The following is a 27,071-nucleotide window of genomic DNA, read 5'->3' on the forward strand; positions in this document are numbered from 1 at the left end:
CGTCTCACATTGATCCTAGGCCCAGCTGTGTAATTCTCCCCAGCCTGCTTTAGTTGGTCCCCCACTTCCCTAACTGTGGGGTTACTTACTTCTTCTGAATAGCTTCTTGCCTAAATCAGAAAGGGAAAGAAGAAAATAAACAAGAAAACTCAGTAAACTGTGTAAGTTACTTATGGCCAGATAGATACAGGCAGAACAAATTTCCAGTTTGTATTACATTCTGTATTTCTGTCCAGCCTATCCTAAGATTGTGCTATTGAACTTCTATTGAAGATCTGATTGTAGAGTTGCTGAAAAGATGGATTCTAAACCTAAAGATGTAATAATACTCTATCAGAGTGAGGGGCTGGTCCAACAAACTATATACATAGCTCAATTTCAGTCTGGGTATGAGGAGTCAAATGGTCACATACCCGATATGTACACACCCAAAGAATGGACATTTAGCTATTTAAAAATCAAGAGTTAAACTCCCTAACATTTTCAATATAGACATAAGTATAATACCAACTACATAAAACATAAAGCAACATGAAGATGAAAAATTAATTTATTACATTACATTGTAATTACATCATAATTTATTCTAAAACTCTAATGGAGAAGGGGATCTCTAAACTCCAAAATTCCCTGGATAATTTATATGTAGCGAGGGTTGAGTTACATGCAGGAATGCAGAAATCAGGTCACAGTACCCCTGATTCCCTAGTGAAGAAGCAGACTCCTCAAGAGAGGCCTCACAGTCAATAAACGCTAATTAAGTGCCTATGGGGTGCCAAGCACTGTGCTAACATGGTCCTGGAATGGGCCCTGTCCTTATGGGGTTTACAGTTTCTGTCTCTGAGGAGACCTTCTATTAACATAGAGAGGTTCACAAAAAGTGGTCCCTGCTCCTAATCTCACCCCCTTCTCTAACTTCTTCTGCAGTCTCAGGCATCTTTTCGAGAGCAGATGACTAATCCCATCTCTTCTCCTAACTTCTGCCTCTACAGGAAAATGTGCTGAAGTCCAGAAGCACCAAGGAGCTGCCTGAGGATAATGATTTTGTAGCCAGTAGTCACCAGAGAGGGCATACTCACTGGTATTGAAGATGTGTTGTTATTATTGCCATTTTCCTTAAGCTCTGCATTAAAAAAAAAAACAGAGAAACAGAACATTTCACTTTCCTGTAGCCACCCAAATTATGTATATAAAACCCAAATCATAAAAGAACTTGGTTCTTACATCTTCTGAGTGCAAGATGGCATCTTCCTGCAGTACCATGTTTCGAGCTGCTTGGCCTAGCAGCTGGAAGACAAAAAGAAAATGGTAAGGGGTGGAGCCAAGATGGCGGCATGACTAGAGCAGCGGAAATCTCCTCCCAAAACCACATATATCTATGAAAATATAACAAAGACAACTCTTCCTAGAAGAAAGACCAGAGGACACAGGACAACATCCAGACCACATCCACACCTGCGAGAACCCAGCGCCTCGCAAAGGGGGTAAGATACAAGCCCCGGCCCAGCAGGACTCGAGCGCCCTCGAAGAGAGGAGTCTGAGCAGGGAGGGAGAGGGAGCCCAGGACTGCTGAACACCCAGCCCCAGCCATCCGGACCAGAGCGCAGTGCATGCGTGGGGTCCTGGATACTAGGGAAACAGGGCAGCAAGACCAGTGAGCGGGTATCGGATGCCAGCACCAGAGAACAAAAGAAAACCGAGCAGCCATTTCTTTTTTTTGTCGTTGTGTTGTTTTGGTGGGTGCTTTTTGGAAGTCTTAAAGGGACAGGGACCCCAATACTAGGGAAACAGGGCAGCAAGACCGGTGAGCGGGTACCAGAGGCCGGCACCAGAGAACAAAAGAAAAGCAAGCGGCCTTTTTTTTTTTAATTTTCTTTCTTTTTTAATTTATTTTTTATTTTTTTTGTTGTTGTTGCTGTTGTTGGTCTTGGTGAGTGCTTTTTGGAAGTCTTAAAGGGGCAGGGCGGGACACTTAGTCCAGAGGTAGGGAATCCGGGGATCTCTGGGCACTCTAACCCCCTGGGCAGCAGGGAGCACGGAGGTCCCTTACAGAGATAAATAGCCTCCTGGCCACTCCCCCTCCAATGCAACTCCACCACTTTGGAGGAGCAGCCCCAGCCAGGCCACACTCACAGCACCAGCGGAGATAAACTCCATAGCAGCCCGGCAGGAAGTACAAATCCTGTCTGCGTGCAGCTACTCAGCACAAGCCACTAGAGGTCGCTGTTCTCCAAGGAGAGGAAGGCCACAAACCAACAAGAAGGGAAGTTCTTCCAGCCGTCACTCATCCCAGCTCTGCAAACTATTCCTATCACCATGAAAAGACAAAATTACAGGCAAACCAAGATAACAGAGACACCAGAGAAGGAGACAGACCTAACCAGTCTTCCTGACAAAGAATTCAAAATAAAAATCATAAACATGCTGACAGAGATGCAGAGAAATATGCAAGAGAAATGGGATGAAGTCTGGAGGAAGATCACAGATGCCAGGAAGGAGATTAAAGAAATGAAACAAACTCTGGAAGGATTTATAAGCAGAATGGATAAGATGCAAGAGGCCATTGATGGAATAGAAACCAGAGAACAGGAATGCATAGAAGCTGACAAAGAGAGAGATAAAAGGATCTTCAGGAATTAAACAATATTACAAGAACTGTGTGACCAATCCAACAGGAACAATATCCATATTATAGGGGTACCATAAGAAGAAGAGAGAGGAAAAGGGATGGAAAGTATCTTGGAAGAAATAATTGCTGAAAACTTCCCCAAACTGGGGGAGGAAATAATTGAACAGACCACGGAAATACACAGAACCCCAAACAGAAAGGATCCAAGGAGGACAACACCAAGACACATAATAATTAAAATGGCAAAGATCAAGGACAAGGAAAGAGTTTTAAAGGCAGCTAGAGAGAAAAAGGTCACCTATAAAGGAAAACACATCAGGCTAACATCAGACTTCTCTACAGAAACCCTACAGGCCAGAAGAGAATGGCATGATATATTTAATGCAATGAAACAGAAGGGCCTTGAACTAAGGATACTGTATCCAGCACAACTATCATTTAAATATGATGGCGGGATTAAACAATTCCCAGACAAGCAAAAGCTGAGGGAATTTGATTCCCACAAACCACCTCTACAGGGCATCTTACACAGACTGCTCTAGATGGGAGCACTCCTAAAAAGAGCACAGAACAAAACACCCAACGTATGAAGAATGGAGGAGGAGGAATAAGAAAGGAGAGAAGAAAAGAATCTCCAGACAGTGTATATAACAGCTCAATAAGCGAGCTAAGTTAGGCAGTAAGATACTAAAGAGGCTAACCTTGAACCTTTGGTAACCACGAATTTAAAGCCTGCAATGGCAATAAGTACATATCTTTCAATAGTCACCCTAAATGTAAATGGACTTAATGCACCAATCAAAAGACACAGAGTAATAGAATGGATAAAAAAGCAACACCCATCTATATGCTGGTTACAAGAAACTCACCTCAAACCCAAAGACATGTACAGACTAAAAGTCAAGGGATGGAAAAACATATTTCAGGCAAACAACAGCGAGAAGAAAGCAGGGGTTGCAGTACTAATATCAGACAAAATAGACTTAAAAACGAAGAAAGTAACAAGAGATAAAGAAGGACACTACATAATGATAAAGGGCTCAGTCCAACAAGAGAATATAACCATTCTAAATATATATGCACCCAACACAGGAGCACCAGCATATGTGAAACAAATACTAACAGAACTAAAGGGGGAAATAGACTGCAATGCATTCATTTTAGGAGACTTCAACACACCACTCACCCCAAATGATAGATCCACCGGGCAGAAAATAAGTAAGGACACGGAAGCACTGAACAACACAGTAGAACAGATGGACCTAATAGACATCTATAGAACTCTACATCCAAAAGCAACAGGATATACATTCTTCTCAAGTGCACATGGAACATTCTCCAGAATAGACCACATACTAGCCCACAAAAAGAGCCTCAGCAAAACCCAAAATATTGAAATTCTACCGACTAATTTTTCAGACCACAAAGGTAGAAAACTAGAAATAAATTCTACAAAGAAAACAAAAAGGCTCACAAACACATGGAGGCTTAACAACATGCTCCTAAATAATCAATGGATCAATGAACAAATTAAAATAGAGATCAAGGAATATATAAAAACAAATGACCACAACAACACAAAGCCCCAACTTCTGTGGTACGCAGCAAAAACAGCCTTATAGCGATCCAGGCACACTTGAAGAAAGAAGAACAATCCCAAATGAATAGTCTAACATCACAATTATCGAAATTGGAAAAAGAAGAACAAATGAGGCCTAAAGTCAGCAGAAGGAGGGACATAATAAAGATCAGAGAAGAAATAAACAAAATTGAGAATAAAACAATAGCAGAAATCAATGAAACCAAGAGCTGGTTCTTTGAGAAAATAAACAAAATAAATTAGCCTCTAGCCCAACTTATTAAGAGAAAAAGAGAATCAACACAAATCAACAGAATCAGAAATGAGAATGGAAAAATCACGACAGACTCCACAGAAATACAAAGAATTATTAAAGACTACTATGAAAACCTATATGCCAGCAAGCTGGAAAACCTAGAAGAAATGGACAACTTCCTAGAAAAATACAACCTTCCAAGACTGACCAAAGAAGAAAAACAAAAGTTAAACCAATTACGAGCAAAGAAATTGAAACGGTAATCAAAAAACTACCCAAGAACAAAACGCCAGGGCCGGACGGATTTACCTCGGAATTTTATCAGACACACAGAGAAGACATAATACCCATAACTCCTTAAAGTTTTCCAAAAAATAGAAGAGGAGGGAATACTCCCAAACTCTTTCTATGAAGCCAACATCATCCTAAGACCAAAACCAGGCAAAGACCCCACTAAAAAAGAAAATTGCAGACGAATATCCCTGATGAATGTAGATCCAAAAATACTTAATAAAATATTAGCAAACTGAATTCAAAAGTATATCAAAAGGATCATACACCATGACCAAGTGGGATTCATCCCAGGGATGCAAGGATGGTACAACATTCAAAAATCCATCAACATCATCCACCACATCAACAAAAATACAGACAAAAACAACATGATCATCTCCATAGATGCTGAAAAAGCACTTGACAAAATTCAACATCCATTCATGATAAAAACTCTCAGCAAAATTGGAATAGAGGGCAAGTACCTCAACATAATAAAGGCCATATATCATAAACCCACAGCCAACATCACACTGAACAGTGAGAAGCTGAAAGCTTTTCCTCTGAGATTGGGAACTAGACAGGGATGCCCACTCTCCCCACTGATATTTAACATAGTACTGGGGGTCCTAGCCACGGCAATCAGACAAAACAAAGAAATACAAGGAATCCAGATTGGTAAAGAAGAAGTTAAACTGTCACTATATGCAGATGACATGATATTATACATAAAAAACCCTAAAGACTCCACTCCAAAACTACTAGAACTGATAACGGAATACAGCAAAGTTGCAGGATACAAAATTAACACACAGAAATATGTAGCTTTCCTATACACTAACAATGAACCAATAGAAAGAGTAATCAGGAAAACAATTCCATTCACAACTGCATCAAAAAGAATAAAATACCTAGGAATAAAGAAAGAAGTGAAGACCTATACTCTGAAAACTACAAGTCACTCTTAAGAGAAATTAAAGGGGACACTAACAAATGGAAACTCATCCCATGCTCGTGGCTAGGAAGAATTAATATCACCAAAATGGCCATCCTGCCCAAAGCAATATACAGATTTGATGCAATCCCTATCAAGTTACCATCAACATTCTTCAATGAACTGGAACAAATAATTCAAAAATTCAACAAAAAAAATCCGAATAGCCAAAGCAATCCTGAGAAAGAAGAATAAAGTAGGGGGGATCTCACTCCCCAACTTCAACCTCTACTATAAAGCCATAGTGATCAAGACAATTTGGTACTGGCACAAGAACAGAGCCACAGACCAGTGGAAGAGACTACAGACTCCAGACATTAACCCAAACATATAAGGTCAATTAATATTTGATAAAGGAGCCATGGACATACAATGGCAAAATGACAGTCTCTTCAACAGATGGTGCTGGCAAAACTGGACCATTGTCTAACCCCATATACAAAAGTAAATTCAAAATGGATCAAAGACCTGAATTTAAGTCATGAAACCATTAAACTCTTGGAACAAAACATAGGCAAAAATCTCTTAGACATAAACATGAGTGACCTCTTCTTGAACATATCTCCCCGGGCAAGGAAAACAACAGCAAAAATGAACAAGTGGGACTATATTAAGCTGAAAAGCTTCTGTACAGCAAAAGACACCATCAATAGAACAAAAAAGAACCCTACAGTATGGGAGAATATATTTGTAAATGACAGATCCGATAACGGCTTGATGTCCAAAATATATAAAGAGCTCACACGCCTCAACAAACAAAAAACAAATAATCGAATTAAAAAATGGGCAGAGGAGACAACATAGGCAAAAATCTCCTGAATATAAGCATGAGCAACTTCTTCCTGAACACATCTCCTCGAGCAAGGGAAACATAAGCAAAAATGAACTCATGGGACTACATCAGACTAAAAAGTTTCTCTACGGCAAAGGACACCATCAACAGAACAAAAAGGCATCCTACAGTGTGGGAGAATATATTTGTAAATAACATATCCGACAAGAGGTTAACATCCAAAATATATAAAGAACTTAAATGTCTCCACACCCAAAAAGTAAATAATCCAATTAACAAATGGGCAGAGGATATGAAGAAACAGTTCTCCAAAGAAGAAATTCAGATGGCCAACAGACACATGAAAAAATGCTCCACATCACTAATCATCAGGGAAATGCAAATTAAAACCACAATGAGACATCACCTCACACCAGTAAGGATGGCCAGAATGAAAAAGACTAAGAACAACAAATGCTGGAGAGGATGCAGAGAAAGGGGAACCCTCCTACACTGCTGGTGGGAATGTAAGCTAGTTCAACCACTGTGGAAAGCAATATGGAAGTTCCGCAAAAAACTAAAAATAGAAATACCATTTGACCTGGGAATCCCACTTCTTGGAATTTACCCAAAGAATACAACTTCTCAGATTCAAAAAGACATATGCACCCCTATGTTTATCACAGCACTTTTTACAATAGCCAAGATATGGAAGCAACCTAAGTGTCCATCAGTAGATGAATGGATAAAGAAGATGTGGTACATATACACAATGGGATACTATTCAACCATAAGAAAGAAACAAATCCTACCATTTGCAACAAGATGGATGGAGTTGGAGGATATTATGCTCAGTGACATAAGCCAGGCAGGGAAAGACAAGTACCAAATGATTTCCCTCATTTTTGGAGTGTAACAATGAAGCAAAACTGAAGGAACAAAATAGCAGCAGACTCAGAGACTCCAAGGAGGAACTAATGGTTAACAAAGGGGAGGGGTATGGGTGGGCGGGTGGGGAAGGAGAGAGAAGGGGATTGAGGGGTATTATGTTTAGTACACATGGTGTGGGGGATCACGGGGAGAACAGTGTAGCACAGAGAAGGCACATAGTGGATCTGTGGCATCTTGCTGCACTGATGGACAGTGACTGCACTGGGGTATGGGTGGGGACTTGATAATATGGGTAAATGTAGCAACCACATTGTTTTTTCATGTGAAACCTTCACAACAGTGTGTATCAATAATACCTTAATAAAAATGTTTAAAAAAAAATGGGCAGAGGAACTGAACAGTTCTCAAACAAGAAATACAGATGGCCAACAGACACATGAAAAGATGCTCCACATCGCTAATTATCAGAGAAATGCAAATTAAAACTACAATGAGGTATCACCTCACACCAGTAAGGATGGCTGCCATCCAAAAGACTAACAACAACAAATATTGGCGAGGCTGTGGAGAAAGGGGAACCCTCCTACACTGCTGGTGGGAAGGTAAATTAGTTCAACCATTGTGGAAAGCAGTATGGAGGTTCATCAAAATGCTCAAAACAGACTTACATTTGACCCAGGAATTCCACTCCTAGGAATTTACACTAAGAATGCAGCAATCAAGTTTGAGAAAGACAGATGCACCCCTATGTTTATCGCAGCACTATTTACAATAGCCAAGAATTGGAAGCAACCTAAATGTCCATCGATAGATGAATGGATAAAGAAGATGTGGTACATATACACAATGGAATACTACTCAGCCATAAGAAGAGGGCAAATCCTACCATTTGCAGCAACATGGATGGAGCTGGAGGATATTATGCTCAGTGAAATAAGCCAAGCAGAGAAAGAGAAATACCAAATGATTTCACTCATCTGTGGAGTATAAGAACAAAGGAAAAACTGAAGGAAAAAAAACAGCAGTGGAATCACAGAACCCAAGAATGGACTAACAGGCACCAAAGGGAAAGGGACTGGGGAGGATGGGTGGGTAGGGAGGGATAAGGGGAGGGGAAGAAGGCAGGTATTAAGATCAGCATGCATAATGGGGGTGGTGGGAGAAAGGGGAGGGCTGTACAACACAGAGAAGACAAGTAGTGATTCTACAACATTTTGCTATGCTGATGGACAGTGACTGTAAAGGGGTTTATAGGGGGGACCTGGTATAGGGGAGAGCCTAGTAAACATAATATCCTTCATGTAAGTGTAGATTAATGATAACAAAAAAAAAAAAAAAGAAAGAAAGAAAAGGGGGATTACTCCCTGATAGGATAAAACTGTAAATCAATGATTAATGCATGCTTTAAATATCCTTAATTTTGACCACTTAAAGGGTGTCAGATGATCAGCTATGGAGGTGCATTTTTCTGATAATATTACGTTCTCTTAAAAAAGAAAAAAAAAATGCAGTTCCTGTGTGGTGACCTCCAATGAGTTCTACACAATGATATAAAGGGCAATTCAATGTGTGGGCAAAAGGTCTGTTTGTGTTTATACAGAGGATCAAAGCCTAATTTGGCTACCCAGAAAATGAACTAAGATATGATATGTAGAAGAACTTCCAACATCAGCACTCTCTGGAAGAGTCATACCAGAAGATGATCATCAAAAAACCTCAACAGGAGCCAGGATGGCGGCGTGAGTAGAGCAGTGGAAATCTCCTCCCAAAAACACATAGAGCTATGAAAATATAACAAAGAAAAATCTTCCTAAAATAGAGACCACAGGACACAGGACAACATCCAGACCACATCCACACCTGCAAGAACCCAGCGCCTTGCGAAGGGGGTAAGATACAAGCCCTGGCCCGGCGGGACCCGAGCGCCCCTCCCCCCGGCTCCTGGCGGGTGGAGAGAAACCGGAGCGGTTTTTTTGTTTTTTTTTTGGCGAGCGCTTTTGGGAAGCCTTAGAGGGACGGGCCCCCGTTGCTGGGGAGGCAGGGTGGCGGGACCGGTAGGCAGGTGCCTGGGAACGGCGCCGGAGGACAAAGAATATCCCGCGTTTCTCCCTGCGGGACCGGCGGGTGGGTGCCTGAGACCGGTGCCTGAGGACGGAGGAGGTCGCGCGTTTTTCCCCTTTTTTTTTTTCTCTTTTTGGCGAGCACTTTTTGGAAGCCTTGAAGGGACGGGGACCCCAGTGCTAGGGAGGCAGGGTGGCGGGACTGGTGAGCAGGTGCCTGGGACCGGCGCCTGAGGACAAAGAATATCCCACATTTTTCCCGGCGGGACCGGTGGGCGGGTGCCTGAGACCGGCACTTGAGGACAGAGGAAATCACGCATTTTTCCCCTTTTTTTTTTCTCTTTTCTGCGAGTGCTTTTTGGAAGCCTAAAAGGGACAGGGACCCCGGTGCTAGGGAGGCAGGGCGGCGGGACTGGTGAGCGGGTGCCTGGGACCGGCACCTGAGGACAAAGAATATCCCGCGTTTTTCCCTGTGGGACCGGTGGGTGGGTGCCTGAGACCGGCACCTGAGGACGGAAGAAATAGCATGTTTTTCCCCTTTTTTTCTCTCTTTTTGGCGAGTGCTTTTTGGAAGCCTTGAAGGGACAGGGACCCCGGTGCTAGGGAGGCAGGGCGGCGGGACTGGTGAGCGGGTGCCTGGGACCAGTGCCTGAGGACAAAGAATATCGAGTGTTCCTTCCCTGCGGGACCGGTGGGTGGGTGCTTTTTGGAAGCCTTGAAAGGACAGGGACCCTGGTGCTAGGGAGACAGGGCAGCAGGACCAGTGAGCGGGTGCCTGGGACCGGCACCTGAGGACAAAAAAAAAAAAAAAAAAAATCGCTTGTTTTTTCCTTTTTTTTTTTCTTTCTTTCTTTCTGTTCCCTCTCTCATTGTTGCTGTTGTTGTTTTGGTTTGGAGAGTGCTTTTTGGAAGTCTTAAAGGGGCAGGACAGGTCACTTAGACCAGAGGCAGGGAATCTGGGGATCTCTGGGCACTCTAACCCCCTGGGCAGCAGGGAGCACAGAGGCCCCTTACGGAGATAAATAGCCTCCTGGCCGCTCCCCCTCCAACGGGGCTCCACCATTTGGGAGAAACAGCCCCAGCCAGGCCAAGCCCACAGCAACAGCGGAGATAAACCCCAAAGCAACTGGGCAGGAAGCAGAAGCCCTGTCTGCACACAGCTACCCAGCACAAGCAACTAGAGGTCGCTATTCTCCCAGGAGAAGGCCACAAACCAACAAGAAGGGAAGCTCTTCCAGTGGTCACTTGTACCAGCTCTGCAAACTATCTCTATCACCATGAAAAGGCAAAACTACAGGCAGACAAAGATCACAGAGACAACACCTGAGAAGGAGACAGACCTAACTAGTCCTCCTGAAAAAGAATTCAAAATAAAAATCATGAACATGCTGACAGAGATGCAGAGAAAAATGCAAGAGCAATGGGATGAGATGCAGAGAAAAATGCAAGAGCAGTGGGATGAGATGCAGAGAAAAATGCAAGAGCAGTGGGATGAAGTCCGGAAGGAGATCACAGATGTCAGGAAAGAGATCACAGAAGTGAAACAATCCCTGGAAGGATTTATAAGCAGAATGGATAAGATGCAAGAGGCCATTGAAGGAATAGAAGCCAGAGAAGAGGAACGTATAGAAGCTGACATAGAGAGAGATAAAAGGATCTCCAGGAATGAAACAACACTAAGAGAAATATGTGACCAATACAAAAGGAATAACATTCGTATTATAGGGATACCAGAAGAGGAAGAAAGAGGAAAAGGGATAGAAAGTGCCTTTGAAGAAATAATTGCTGAAAACTTCCCCAAACTGGGGGAGGAAATAATCGAACAGACCATGGAATTACACAGAACCCCCAACAGAAAGGATCCAAGGAGGACAACACCAAGACACATAGTAATTAAAATGGCAAGGATCAAGGACAAGGAAAGAGTTTTAAAGGCAGCTAGAGAGAAAAAGGTCACCTATAAAGGAAAACCAATCAGGCTAACATCAGACTTCTCAACAGAAACCCTACAGGCCAGAAGAGAATGGCATGATATACTTAATGCAATGAAACAGAAGGGCCTTGAACCAAGGATACTGTATCCAGCACGACTATCATTTAAATATGATGGTGGGATCAAACAATTCCCAGACAAGCAAAAGCTGAGAGAATTTGCTTCCCACAAACCACCTCTACAGGGCATCCTACAGGGACTGCTCTAGATGGGAGCACCCCTAAAAAGAGCACAGAACAAAACACACAACATATGAAGAATGGAGGAGGAGGAATAAGAAGGGAGAGAAGAAAAGAATCTCCAGACAGTGTATATAACAGCTCAATAAGCAAGCTAAGTTAGGCAGTAAGATACTAAAGAAGCTAACCTTGAACCTTTGGTAACCACAAATCTAAAGCCTGAAATGGCAATAAGTAAATATCTCTCAATAGTCACCCTAAATGTAAATGGACTTAATGCACCAATCAAAAGACATAGAGTAATAGAATGGATAAAAAAGCAAGACCCATCTATATGCTGCTTACAAGAAACTCACCTTAAACCCAAAGATAAGCATAGACTAAAAGTCAAGGGATGGAAAAACATATTTCAGGCAAACAACAGTGAGAAGAAAGCAGGGGTTGCAGTACTAATATCAGACAAAATAGACTTCAAAACAAAGAAAGTAACAAGAGATAAAGAAGGACACTACATAATGATAAAGGGCTCAGTCCAACAAGAGGATATAACCATTCTAAATATATATGCACCCAATACAGGAGCACCAGCATATGTGAAGCAAATACTAACAGAACTAAAGAGGGAAATAGACTGCAATGCATTCATTGTAGGAGACTTCAACACACCACTCACCCCAAAGGATAGATCCACCGGGCAGAAAATAAGTAAAGACACACAGGCACTGAACAACACACTAGAACAGATGGACCTAACAGACATCTATAGAACTCTACATCCAAAAGCAACAGGATATACATTCTTCTCAAGTGCACATGGAACATTCTCCAGAATAGACCACATACTAGCTCACAAAAAGAGCCTCAGTAAATTCCAAAATATTGAAATTCTACCAACCAATTTTTCAGACCACAAAGGTATGAAAGTAGAAATAAATTCTACAAAGAAAACAAAAAGGCTCACAAACACATGGAGGCTTAACAACATGCTACTAAATAATCAATGGATCAATGAACAAATCAAAATAGAGATCAAGGAATATATAGAAACAAATGACAACAACAACACTAAGCCCCAACTTCTGTGGGATGCAGCGAAAGCAGTCTTAAGAGGAAAGTATATAGCGAACCAGGCACACTTGAAGAAGGAAGAACAATCCCAAATGAATAGTCTAACATCACAATTATTAAAACTGGAAAAAGAAGAACAAATGAGGCCTAAAGTCAGCAGAAGGAGGGACATAATAAAGATCAGAGAAGAAATAAACAAAATTGAGAAGAATAAAACAATAGCAAAAATCAACGAAACCAAGAGCTGGTTCTTTGAGAAAATAAACAAAATAGATAAGCCTCTAGCCCAACTTATTAAGAGAAAAAGAGAGTCAACACAAATCAACATAATCAGAAATGAGAATGGAAAAATCATGACAGACTCCACAGAAATACAAAGAATTATTAAAGACTACTATGAAAACCTATATGCCAACAAGCTGGAAAACCTAGAAGAAATGGACAACTTCCTAGAAAAATACAACCTCCCAAGACTGACCAAGGAAGAAACACAAAAGTTAAACAAACCAATTACGAGCAAAGAAATTGAAACAGTAATCAAAAAACTACCCAAGAACAAAACCCCGGGGCCGGACGGATTTACCTCGGAATTTTATCAGACACACAGAGAAGACATAATACCCATTCTCCTTAAAGTGTTCCAAAAAATAGAAGAGGAGGGAATAATCCCAAACCCATTCTATGAAGCCAACATCACCCTAATACCAAAACCAGGAAAAGACCCCACCAAAAAAGAAAATTACAGACCAATATCCCTGATGAATGTAGATGCAAAAATACTCAATAAAATATTAGCAAACAGAATTCAACAGTATATCAAAAGGATCATACACCATGACCAAGTGGGGTTCATCCCAGGGATACAAGGATGGTACAACATTCGAAAATCCATCAACATCATCCACCACATCAACAAAAAGAAAGACAAAAACCACATGATCATCTCCATAGATGCTGAAAAAGCATTTGACAAAATTCAACATCCATTCATGATAAAAACTCTCAGCAAAATGGGAATAGAGGGCAAGTACCTCAACATAATAAAGGCCATATATCATAAACCCACAGCCAGCATTATACTGAACAGCGAGAAGCTGAAAGCATTTCCACTGAGATCGGGAACTAGACAGGGATGCCCACTCTCCCCACTGTTATTTAACATAGTACTGGAGGTCCTAGCCACGGCAATCAGACAAAACAAAGAAATACAAGGAATCCAGATTGGTAAAGAAGAAGTTAAACTGTCACTATTTGCAGATGATATGAGACTGTACATAAAAAACCCTAAAGACTCCACTCCAAAACTACTAGAACTGATATCGGAATACAGCAAAGTTGCAGGATACAAAATTAACACACAGAAATCTGTAGCTTTCCTATACACTAACAACGAATCAATAGAAAGAGAAATCAGGAAAACAATTCCATTCACCATTGCATCAAAAAGAATAAAATACCTAGGAATAAGCCTAACCAAAGAAGTGAAAGACTTATACTCTGAAAACTACAAGTCACTCTTAAGAGAAATTAAAGGGGACACTAATAAATGGAAACTCATCCCATGCTCATGGGTAGGAAGAATTAATATCGTCAAAATGGCCATCCTGCCCAAAGCAATATACAGATTTGATGCAATCCCTCTCAAATTACCAGCAACATTCTTCAATGAATTGGAACAAATAATTCAAAAATTCATATGGAAACACCAAAGACCCCGAATAGCCAAAGCAATCCTGAAAAAGAAGAATAAAGTAGGGGGGATCTCACTCCCCAACTTCAAGCTCTACTACAAAGCCATAGTAATCAAGACAATTTGGTACTGGCACAAGAACAGAGCCACAGACCAGTGGAACAGATTAGAGACCCCAGAAATTAACCCAAACATATATGGTCAATTAATATTTGATAAAGGAGCCATGGACATACAATGGCAAAATGACAGTCTCTTCAACAGATGGTGCTGGCAAAACTGGACAGCTACATGTAGGAGAATGAAACTGGACCATTGTCTAACCCCATATACAAAGGTAAACTCAAAATGGATCAAAGATCTGAATGTAAGTCATGAAACCATTAAACTCTTGGAACAAAACATAGGCAAAAATCTCTTAGACATAAACATGAGTGACCTCTTCTTGAACATATCTCCCCGGGCAAGGAAAACAACAGCAAAAATGAGCAAGTGGGACTACATTAAGCTGAAAAGCTTCTGTACAGCGAAAGACACCATCAATAGAACAAAAAGGAACCCTACAGTATGGGAGAATATATTTGAAAATGACAGATCCGATAAAGGCTTGACGTCCAGAATATATAAAGAGCTCACACGCCTCAACAAACAAAAAACAAATAACCCAATTAAAAAATGGGCAGAGGAACTGAACAGACAGTTCTCCAAAAAAGAAATACAGATGGCCAAGAGACACATGAAAAGATGCTCCACATCGCTAATTATCAGAGAAATGCAAATTAAAACTACAATGAGGTATCACCTCACACCAGTAAGGATAGCTGCCATCCAAAAGACAAACAACAACAAATGTTGGCGAGGCTGTGGAGAAAGGGGAACCCTCCTACACTGCTGGTGGGAATGTAAATTAGTTCAACCATTGTGGAAAGCAGTATGGAGGTGCATCAAAATGCTCAAAACAGACCTACCATTTGACCCAGGAATTCCACTCCTAGGAATTTACCCTAAGAACGCAGCAATCAAGTTTGAGAAAGACAGATGCACCCCTATGTTTATCGCAGCACTATTTACAATAGCCAAGAATTGGAAGCAACCTAAATGTCCATCGGTAGATGAATGGATAAAGAAGATGTGGTACATATACACAATGGAATACTACTCAGCCATAAGAAGTGGAAAAATCCAACCATTTGCAGCAACATGGATGGAGCTGGAGAGTATTATGCTCAGTGAAATAAGCCAAGCGGAGAAAGAGAAATACCAAATGATTTCACTCATCTGAGGAGTATAGGAACAAAGGAAAAACTGAAGGAACAAAACAGCAGCAGAATTACAGAACCCAAAAATGGACTAACAGGTACCAAAGGGAAAGGAACTGGGGAGGATGGGTGGGCAGGGAGGGATAAGGGGGGGGAGAAGAAGGGGGGTATTAAGATTAGCATGCATGGGGGGGAGGGAGCAAGGGGAGGGTGGGCTGCACAACACAGAGAGGACAAGTAGTGACTCTACAACATTTTGCTAAGCTGATGGACAGTAACCGTAATGTGGTTGTTAGGGGGGACCTGATATAGGGGAGAGCAGAGTAAACATAGTATTCTTCATGTAAGTGTAGATTAAAAATTTAAAAAAAAAAAAGAAAGAAAGAAAGAAAAGGGGGATTACTCCTTAACAGGATAAAACTATTGGTAAATCAAAGATCAACGCATGCTTTAAATATCCTTAATGTTGATCACTTAAAGGGTGTCAGATGATCAGCTATGGAGGTACTCTTTTCTGATAATATTCCTTTCTCTTAATTAAAAAAAAAAAAAAGCAGTTACTGTGTGCTGACCTCCAATGAGTTCTGCACAGTGGTATAGAGGGCATGTCAAAGTGTGGGCAAAGGGTCTGTTTGTTACTATGCAGAAGATCAAGGCCTAGCTTGGATACCCAGAAAATGAACTAAGATACGATATGAGGAGGAGCTTCCGGCATCAGCACTCTCTGGAGGACTTGTGCCGGGGGATGATCATCAAAAAGCCTCCACAGGGATCCGGACGATGCTGCGGTTGTGGCTGCATCCAGCCCACCGTCTCCTGGACTTGCCATAAGAATGAGGAGGGAGATGTCTAGGCTGGCATGTGCATACAGTGAGACAACGAATTTGACCGGATCTGTACTGTTGGAACTCAACCAGGAGTTGGGAGGGGTGCAAGTTGTAGCACTCCAAAATCTCATGACTATAGACTATGGTTAAAAGAACATATGGGATGTGAACAGATCCCAGAAATGGGCTGCTTTAATTTGTCTGATGGTTCAAGTACAGTTGGACAATATCCATCATATCATAGATAAATTTTCACAAATGCCTAGGGTGCCTAAATGGTTTTCTTGGCTTCACTGGAGATGGATGGTAATTATAGATTTGCTTTGTTTATGTCACCGTATTCCTATTATATTAATATGTGTGTGCAAATTAGTTAGTAGTTTAAAACCTATACATACTTAAGGTACTATACAAGAAGATATGTCAAAGAAATAATCAATCCTCCCAAGTTTCCTTCATATGCTACATCTATAGCTTTTCTTCTTCCTTCCTAATTACAACCCTTAAATAGAATTCGTGCCTCATATCGAATTTACCGAGTATCATAATTCCTCCAGGTGGTAAAGATACCTCGAGACAAGTGCTGGGCATAGAAGCCACAGGGCATAAATCTGCAAAAAAGTAAAAAGCTAACCTTTGCAAACAATATGGCTTCTCTCTCACTTACCAACTTTACATCTCCCTGTATGGCCCCGGAAGATGACTGGTTAGCCAGAGACGGGTAAGATTCCTCAAGGGAGGAACAACCTAAGACAGGCACAGTCGCAGGGGGGCCATCAGGTGAGAACTTGGGGATCAACAGAGGTGAGGCTCAGAACCTCACCCCCCCTGCTTTGAGAGAAATCTTCTGCATCCGTGGATGTCTTGCTGCCCTTGTCTAGCCTGGATTAATACTTAGTCCATAGGCACACACCTGATCATCTGATCATCTACATTTGCCTTCTTACAGCACTAAACTATGTTTTCTACCTTTATCTTGCATCTACCTACCACTTCAGCATTTTATTAAAAATAAAAATAATAATAATAATAGGAGAAATGTGGGATCAACATATAAATCAAGTACAAAAATCAAACGAATATTCATATTTGACCTGATTGTTTATAGGTCATATTGCATGATCAAAACCGAAAGTTTCTGTGATGACTGCCCTTGTACTGTTCACCATGTAAGAATTTATTCACTATGTAAGAATTCGTTCACCATGTAAGAACTTGTTCGTTATGCTTCAGAAGATTGGAGACTGACGAGAATTAGGCTTGAGATGGATTAATGATTGTACATTGAGCGTTGACCCCCCTATACTGAATTTTATTGTTGTTAACAACCATTTGATCAATAAATGAGAGATGTCCTCTCAAAAAAAAAAAAAAAAAAAAAAAAAAAAACCTCAACAAAGACCAGGCGCTACTACAGTTGTAGCTGCATTCATCCCACTGGTTCCTGCACTTGCCACGGGAATGAAGAAGGAGATATCTAAGCTGGCCTGTTGCATACAGTAAAACAACAAATTTGACTGGATCTATACTGTTGGAACTCAACCAAGAATTAGGAGAAGTGCAAGTTGTAGCGCTCCAAAATCTTATGGCTACAGACTATCTACTGTTAAAAGAACATATGGGATGTGAACAGTTCCCAGGAATGGGTTGTTTTAACTTGTCTGATTTCTCTCAGACTGTTCAAGTACAGTTGGGCAATATCCACCATATCACAGGTAAGTTTTCACAAATGCCTAGGGTGCCTAACTGGTTTTCTTGGTTTCACTGGAGATGGCTGGTAATTATAGGTCTGCTTTGGTTATGTAATTGTATTCCTATTATGTTAATGTGTGTGCACAATTTAATTAGTAGTTAAAACCTATACATGCTTAAGTTACTCTACAAGAAGATATGTCAAAGAAATAATCAATCTTCCCATGGTTTCTTCCGTCCACTACTCCTATAGCTTTTCTTCTTCCTTCCTAATTACAACCCTTAAATAGAATTCGTGCCTCATATCGAATTTACGAGTATCATAATTCCTCCAAGTGGTAAAGATACCTCAAGACAAATGCTGGGCATAGAAGCCACAGGGCATAAATCTGCAAAGAAGTAAAAAGCTAACCTTTGCAAACAATATTGCTTCTCTCTCACTTACCAACTTTACATCTCCCTGTATGGCCCCGGAAGATGACTGGTTAGCCAGAGACAGGTAAGATTCCTCAAGGGAGGAACAACCTAAGACAGGCACAGTCACAGGGGGGCCATCAGGTGAGAAATTGGGGATCAACAGAGTTGAGGCTTAGAACCTCACCCCACCTGTTTTGAGAGAAATCTTCTGCACCGTGGATGTTTTATTGCCCTTGTCTAGCTTGGATTAACACAGTCTACAGGCACACACCTGATCATCTACATTTGCTCTCTTACAACACTAAACTATGTTTTCTACCTTTATCTTGCATCTACCTACCACTTCAGCATTTTATTAAAAAAAATAATAATAATAATAATAATAAAGGGAGAAATGTGGGATCCACATATAAATCAAGTATAAAAATCAAACGAATATTCATATTTGACCTGATTAGAGTTCATAATGCGTGATCAAAACTGAAAGTTTCTGTGATGACTGCCCTTGTACTGTTTACCATGTAAGAACTTATTCACCTATGTAAGAATTTGTTCACCATGTAAGAACTTGTTCATTACACTTCAGAAGATTGGAGACTGATGAGAATTAGGCTTGGGGTGGATTAATGATTGTGCATTGAGCATTGACTCCCCTATACAGAATTTTATTGTTGTTAACAACCATTTGATCAATAAATATGAGAGATGCCCTCTCAAAAAAAAATTTAAAAAAACAAGAAAAGAAAATGGTAATAATCAAAACTTTCAAACTTCCTGCCATTTCTCTTGGCAGCTATTACACCACTGCCCTCTCCCCTCCCCCAACTCACCACCCCATACAACTACAAACAGTCCAAATGTAATACGGGATGGTTTTCTATTTGTTCATGTTGAAAATCCAAATTGACTGTCACTATGGCAGTCTGGCATGGACTGGACATGTGTTCCAGAGGCCACTGCTCGAGAAATCAGGTGCTCTGGTAACTGCTGACTCTCTGCGTAGTTTATTAATCAAGTGTTGAGAGGAGAAGGCTACAGAAACAACTGGCTCCACAAGCCCAGTAAAAACCTAACTTCTGATTCCTGAAAGGCAAGTTTGGGATTTGGGGTGGTGTGAGAGGAGAGAGGGGGCAGGAGTTAGGGTAGGGCTGAAAAGTCTAAAAGTAATGAGAGACGCTGAGGGGGGTAAAGGCCTGAGACGCTTGGAGTTTAAAGTGGAGAATGCCACATGAAGGACGGCCACATGGGGCAGGGGAAGAAAAATGTGGAAGCCGATTTTAATGAGCTCTCTGGGCCCTAAGACCAAAGAGAAAAGTTGAGCTCGGATTCAGCTCAATGGCCTGTGGTCAACAAAATGTGACTCAGCACTGAGAGGCAAGAAGAGATCATCAGAGGTTTCTAGCCTGCTGTTGCACCCCGGCCCTGGCAGACATCAAGTCCAGTCACGTAAAGGGAGCCACTGTTACGTGCGTCCCATCAACCTTCTCTGTTTCCTTGGGTCAGAGAGGTCCTGGGACTGATGATGTCAAATTAACCAGGAGCACCAGCATGCTACAGCCCCTAGATACCTTCCACCAGGGCAACTTTTTTATTTATTTATTTTTAAGGCTTAAAATTAATAAACTTTTTACATGCCTCTAAAATCACAACATTAAGACCTTCCATCCCTGTTCCTTCCCCTCCCTGTGCTCTCCCTCCCCTATGCATAATCATTTTTAAATTAGTTTTTAGTTTATGGTTCCATTGCTCCTTTTTAAAACCATGGACATATGTAATTATATTCTGCCCCTTTACTTAAAATGTAACCTGCTATATGCACTCTTCCACACCCTATTTTCACTTGACAATATATACTGAGATGGATCTGCAGCAAGACATACTGAATCTCTGCCTTGTTGTTTCATGGCTGCAGAGCAATCCACTGTCTGGATCACCCCCATGATTTTCTTCAACCAATCCTCTGCTGTGAACTTTGGAGCTATTTCAGTCTTTCACTATTATAAGTTGTCCTACAAAATACACCTTAAATATCTTTGCATCTTTTGGGGATATACCCATAGTATCTCTGCATATCTTTGGAATAGACTCATAGAATTGTGATTGTGATTGCTGGATATGAGGGTTTTAATGTTGCTACATACTGCCAAATTCCCCTCCTTTAGCGTTATACCATTTTGCATCCCCACCCACGTGTGAGAGTGCCTATTCCCTCCTGTGGCCATTTTTTTTTTTAAGGTATCGTTGATATACAATCAATCTCATGCTCAGGTTTCACATGAGCAACACTGTGGTTACTACATTCCCCCCTGTTATCAAGTCCCCATCACATACCCCATTACAGTCTCCTTGTGGCCACTTTTAAGTGGCAAACGCCAAATTCCCACAGACTGGAGATGGTGACTGACAAACTGATGGGAGAAAGAAAGGGTTCTAACAGAAACTTCCTCATTTATTGACTCAAGTCTTTCAACAAACATTTAAGTACTTCGGATAGGCCAGTAAGAGACAAAGCCCCTTTCCTTGCAGGGCTCACAATCTGGGGTTACAAAGAGAACACAGGCACTACAGTAGCTTGTAGGAAGTGCTGATGGGTGAGCATGGGATGCCCTGAGTACGTGGCTGGCAGGGGTGTTTAACTTATCATGAGGTAGGGGTTCCCAGGGGCAGAGAGGGCTTCCTAAAAGAAGTGACTTCAAAGCTGAAACCTAAAAGTTAGGTTTGTATTCTTAAGTGTAGTTTTACATAAAAGTGGCATGCTGAGATTTAGTGTTTCAGAAGTGTGGTCAGCAGAATGGATTAAAGAGAGGACTGAAGCAAAGATCCTGGGTAGGAGAGTGTTGCCGTGCTCAAGGCAAGCAATGCAGGTGGCCTGAAAGCACCTGCAGTTTGAAAAAAAAAAAAAAAGATTTGAGAGACATTTAGAAGACAGACTGGTGGGGACTTGGGATTGCCTGGAACACAGGGGCTACTAAGACTAATGCCTTTTCTTTGATGACAGATGATTTCACTGGTACGCCGCATCATTTTCCTATATAAACCCAAAATGTGCACATATCATCTAAGATGTCCAGTTTTGGTTTCTTTCAAGTGAAACAGCATCTTGAATACACTTGTAAAACAATCTGAATACAGCTTTTTTTATATTTCTACTAAGTTTTCCCTAGGCTTTACCAGTGTTTTGCTCACAATGAACTCAATGGCAGTCTTAGGTACTCATCTTCAACAAGTATTCTTACTAAGTTGTAGCCACTTATTTTCAACAAGATTTTCAACTTAGTTTGCATAGCAATATCAACTCTCTCTCTCTTTTTTTTTTGCACTCACACATCATTATTTCCCATATTATTTCATTAAATAATGTATTGTACATGGATGGAGCTAGAGGGTATTACGTTCAGTGAAATAAGCCAGGCGGAGAAAGATAAATACCAAATGATTTCACACATCTGTGGAGTATAACAACAAAGCAAAACTGAATGAACAAAACAGCAGAAGATTAGCAGACTCCAAGAAGGGATTAGTGACTATCAAAGGGAAGGGGGTAGAGAGGATGGGTGGGGAGGGAGGGAGAAGGGGATTAAGGGGCATTATAATTAGCACACATAAGAAAGGTAGGTCACGGGGAATGCAGTATAGCACAGAAAAGGCAAGAAGTAAGTCTATAGCACCTTAGTACCCTGATGGACAATGACTGCAGTGGGGGGAGACTTGATAATATGGGTAAATGTTGAAACCACAATGTTGCTCATGTGAAACCTTCATAAGATTGTATAGCAGTGATACCTTGATTAAAATAATAATAATAATGTAGTTGTAATAGCAAATGTAAGTGCCTTACACAGGGTTAGGAAAAATCACAATGGACCCTTACAAAGCACACAACTCAACTGGAGGAGCAGAAGTGCAGGTGTGCACAAGAGGAGCCATTAGTCACAAGCATTCACTGCCGTGTGCATAAGCTGGCATGCTTTTCCTCACTTAGGGTTCCAGCCTTGCTGGCCTCCTTGCATTCCTTACACATTCCCATCTCAAGGCCTTTGCTTTTGCCACTTCTGCTACTTGGGACTCTCTGCCTCCAGATGTCCACATAGCCTGCTCCCTCACTTCATTCAAGTGTCTGCTCAAATGTCACCTTCTTAGCAAACCCTTCCCTGACGACCCTATTTAAGCTAAATGCTTTCATCATTTCCAGCTTTACTTTTCTTCACAGTATTTACTACCACCTGATTTTTTTGTTTCATTTGTTTCTGTTAAATAAAATGTAAGTACATGGATTTAGTTTTGTTTACTATACTCTCCCTTGTACCTAGGACAGTTCCTGGTTCACAGCAGACACTCAATAAGTATTTGTTAAATGAATGCTGTGGAACGAGCGTTTGACACATGGAAATTGTCAGCTAATCAAATGGAATAGCTATTTGGCAATGCTCTATGGGCCAAAAAGGATCGAAAAGGAGGCTCTACATCTACAACGAGGACCCGAGCTTCCTTTCCCTCAGGACCGATCCCAGGGAGGTGCCCTGTGGCTTTGGGACAACCTCAGTATCAAATTGAAGAGCTAGAGAAGAAAGTCTAAGGAATAGAAAGAAGGTGTGGAGAAAAGAATTACCATTAGATCCCCAAAAGTCAGGAGCAAAAGTTTTTTTTGCATGAAAATCAACTGTAAACACTGAGACATGTTTTTCTCTGGGAGATTCAGCTCACTGAGCTCAGGACACTAATAAGAAAGTGAAAAGGAAACACAGAATAGGAGAAATATTTGCAAATAATATTTCTCATAAGCGATTAATATTCAGAATATATGAAGAACTCCTACAAATCAGTAACAAAAAAAGAAAAAAAATCTAACTTGGAAGTGGACAATGGACCTTCATAGACTTCTTCTCCAAAGAAGATATTCAAATGGGCAATAAAAACAAGAACAATACTCAAGATCACTAGTCCTCAAGGAATGCAAATCAAAACCACTGGGGGATACTACTTCCTATCTATCATGTTGGCTATAAGAAGTGGAAAATAACAAATGTTGTCCATGATGTGAAGTGACAGGAATATGTAAAATGGTGCACCCACTGTGTTATTAAACAGTATGGTGGTGCCTCAAAAGGTTAAACATAGAATTACCATATGACCCAGCAATGACACTTCTAGGTATGTGCCCAAAGTAACTGAAACGGGGTCTCAAATAGGTATTTCTGTGCCAATGTCTACTGCAGTATATTTACAAAGCCAGAAGGTAGAAACAACCCAAATCCCCATCATCAAATGAATGGATAAACAAAATGTGGTATAAATATACAATGGAATATTATTCAGCTTTAAAAAGGAATAAATTATGATAAATGCTACAAAAAAGGGAAGAAAAAGAAAATCAGTAAGACAATCCAAATAACCCATAGTCAGTTAAAGGCAAAAATATGTAAGTAACTATAGAAAAAAAGGCAATATGCTATATGATAAGTACCATATAAGAGATCCAGTAAAAAGACAAAGTTCAGAGAATTGAGAGTTGATGTGTCAACCCTGTCCCAGGAAGCTGGACTGATTTCATCTTAACTCACTCCACACCACTTACTGAGCCCCCAATCTAAATCTTCTACCAAAGAATCCATGTGAAAAATACACAAGGAGGGACAGGAGGGAACAAGTCACGTGAGGGCTGTTAGGATGGCACAGTGGCTTTTTGGCCACTTAATCCAGCTAGCACCACGAGAGGTAGCACCCAAGAAATCAGTCTGCCTAGGTTTGAATCCTACTCTTTCCCAACTACTCTGTGACCTTGGACAAGTTAAATTTCTCTCTGAAGCCTCTAAGTATCTCCTTATTAATGACTGTAAAGACTATAAATTAAACTCAGCATTATAAAACACAGCAGCGTCCAGTGTAAAGCAGATGCTCAATAAACTTAAGTTTAGTATGATGAAGATGAATGCTCAGTACACACTGGTGGTTAACTTTGAACACCACCTATTTTTTTTAATTTATATACTTATACCCTGTTTCTCCCCCAGAAAGGTTCAAGGTAATCTATAGCAAATTATGTATGTGTATGTGTACATATATACATACACATTTTCTTTTAAAGAAACAGAATCTAAAAGTCATGAGAAGAAGAAGGAAGTAAACACGTCTACCACTCAAACTGACTTAAGGAACTTCTGCGCAACAACCAAGGCAAAAGTAAAACCCATGAGTTGCATAATTCTTACTTAGCAAAAGGCTACATAATAATTGAAAAGAGCTATACTTCCCTCTGATAATGAATCCTAAAATGAGTATATCACATAGGACCTTACGCAAAACATATCTGGGACCCCCCAGATCAGCGACTTCAAAAATAGTATTATTTTTAGTAAATGTAAAACCTATCAGAGCCACTATTAATAAAAACTAAGGATATAACATAAAAAATTAATTCTGTACAGACAATTCTACTGGACCCTTAAGTAATACAAATAAGTTATGAACATTCAAATAGAAGCCCAAAGACTTATGGCCATATGTTTACTACTGTAACTATATAACTTAATGAATAAAGAAACTGATGAAATGAGTTTAAAAAAAATTTGCTCTTGTTATGAAAACTAAGTACTTGAAAATAAGAAATACTTGTTGAAAATGAGCAGCTAAGACATACTGCCATTGAGTTAACTATGAACAAGGCCTACAGGAGAAATTCAGAGAAATATAAAAAAAATGTAAAATTCAGATTGTTCTATAGGTGTATTGAAGATGTTCCACTTCAAAAAAAAACTGGACATCTTAGATGATGTTATGTGCAAGGTTGGTTTACGCAACAAAATGACGGACGTTTTCATGTCTGCTGGGTAGAGACCTAGGAGTGAAATAGGTAGCTCATTTGACCCGTTTTTGTTTGTCCATTCACTTGTCAGTGGGCATGTGGGTTGTCTCCAGTTTGGTGCCGTTACGGATAAAGGTGTTATGAACATGTACAAGTCTTTGTGTGGACATACATTTTCACTTCTCTTGGGTGAATATCTAGGAGTTCAATTTTTTTAGACAGAAAGAGACAGATATAAAGAACTTCTAGCGTGAAAAGCCACCAAATAATTCCATTCATGGAACCAGCCAGAGGACAATGCGGTTATCTGGGGAAAGGAGAAAGCTACTCTAAGAAACAGAAAACCAAGAATGTGGAGAGAACGACAGGTCAGAAAATAGTAAATCCACAGTCGATGCACAAGTGTGGAAGGAATCTGGAATCTGGGATGTTGAGAGTAAAACCATGTGGAATTTGGGGGCCGAAAGGGGCAGATACTCACTAGAGACAACCCCGAGAAACAAATTAGGTACTGGTTAGGTATCTTATCCGAAACAAATTAGGTATCTTATCCGCCGTTCTGCGGCAATCTCTGCTCTAAAATCACCTCGTCCCCTTCCCCGACCCACGCGGCCCACCCTACCCAAACGGGCTACACACCCACGACGGCAACACGCGCCCTCTGCGAGCAGGCGCTACCCTCTGCCGCCAGGGCCCAGCCTACAACACCCAGAAGGCAACGCGATCGCCTTCGGCGGCGACGGAGTCGGGGAGTCCCCGGCCCCAGGTCCAGGAGTGCGCTCGCAGCCTACCTCGGAGCTCCGGGAGCCCTTCAGCACCTGCTTGGTGAGCGCGATCACGTCGGTACCACAGGTGTTCACCTTCTCCGTGAGAAGCCCCTTCACGGACTGACCGAATCGCGCTTGCGAATCTGGCGTCCCAGTCGCCATTACCTCAACTAGTGAATGCCTCCGCACAGGGCGACGGCGAGGCGCCGGGGCCAAAATTCTCAAAGCGGAAGGAAACGAGGAGGTACCTCTTCCTGCGATGTAGAAAGGAAGGTGCCTGTGCCCGCTGGAGGTTGATATTTGCTAACTTCAAATTCATTTAAAATACTCAGTTGATATCCTGAGGAAGACAGGGCTCAGACAAACATCTCTGAAGGGATGGGGGACAACTTCAGTAAATGCATGGTTTAGTATCAAAACGCCTGATTACAGCCCCACTTAAACCGTTTAGTGTGGTAAATGATAGATGTATGACTGCTCATTACTCAACCTCTGCGGTGCGCCTTGTGCTCCTCATCAGTAAGAGAGAATAATGTTAAAGTCTCCAAAGGGTTACGAGAATGAATTAAAATAGTTCAGTTAAGTTTTAATAAACATTTCATGAACTAAGCAGCAAAATTTACTAGGCAGAGGATACAGAAAGAAATTGAGATATAGCCCTTGTCTGCAAAGAGCTCCCAGGCTGATGAGGTGTGTAAACAAAGGAACTAGAAAGAACAATCTATTTAAAAAACTGGCAAAGGACATAAATAATAATTAAAAAAAGAAATCCAAGCGCCTCTCGAAGGGGGTAAGATATAAAAAAAGAAATCCAAATGGCCAATAAATTTGAAAAATGCTCAACTCACTAGTGATTGTTAATGATAAATGACCTCTCTGTTCTATTAGAAGTAACCTGATTATCACCTTGCAGATGAATTAAC

The 27,071-nt window shown here is 41.0% G+C and overlaps 1 protein-coding gene across 2 annotated transcripts in view; it reads right to left on the reverse strand.

The window, feature by feature from the left end:
* The window catches only part of BORCS7 (BLOC-1 related complex subunit 7), a 29,384-nt gene extending 3,015 nt beyond the window's left edge, over nucleotides 1-26,369 (reverse strand). Inside the window, exons 1-4 of one of the 2 annotated variants that reach the window (XR_012133054.1) lie at nucleotides 26,173-26,369; nucleotides 1,225-1,287; nucleotides 1,080-1,123; nucleotides 90-110 (exon numbers count right to left, since the gene is read on the reverse strand). Coding sequence is in view for 1 of the 2 variants with exons in the window: in XM_037001216.2 (XP_036857111.1) it covers nucleotides 90-110; nucleotides 1,080-1,123; nucleotides 1,225-1,287; nucleotides 26,173-26,310 (266 nt within the window). In the remaining variant the exon portion in view is untranslated. The remainder of the gene's footprint in view (nucleotides 1-89; nucleotides 111-1,079; nucleotides 1,124-1,224; nucleotides 1,288-26,172) is intronic. The other variant, XM_037001216.2, reaches the window with a different exon arrangement.
* Between the last annotated feature and the right edge of the window lie 702 nt (nucleotides 26,370-27,071).

Source organism: Manis javanica, chromosome 7, assembly GCF_040802235.1.
Source record: "Manis javanica isolate MJ-LG chromosome 7, MJ_LKY, whole genome shotgun sequence".
Lineage (NCBI taxonomy): Eukaryota > Metazoa > Chordata > Mammalia > Pholidota > Manidae > Manis > Manis javanica.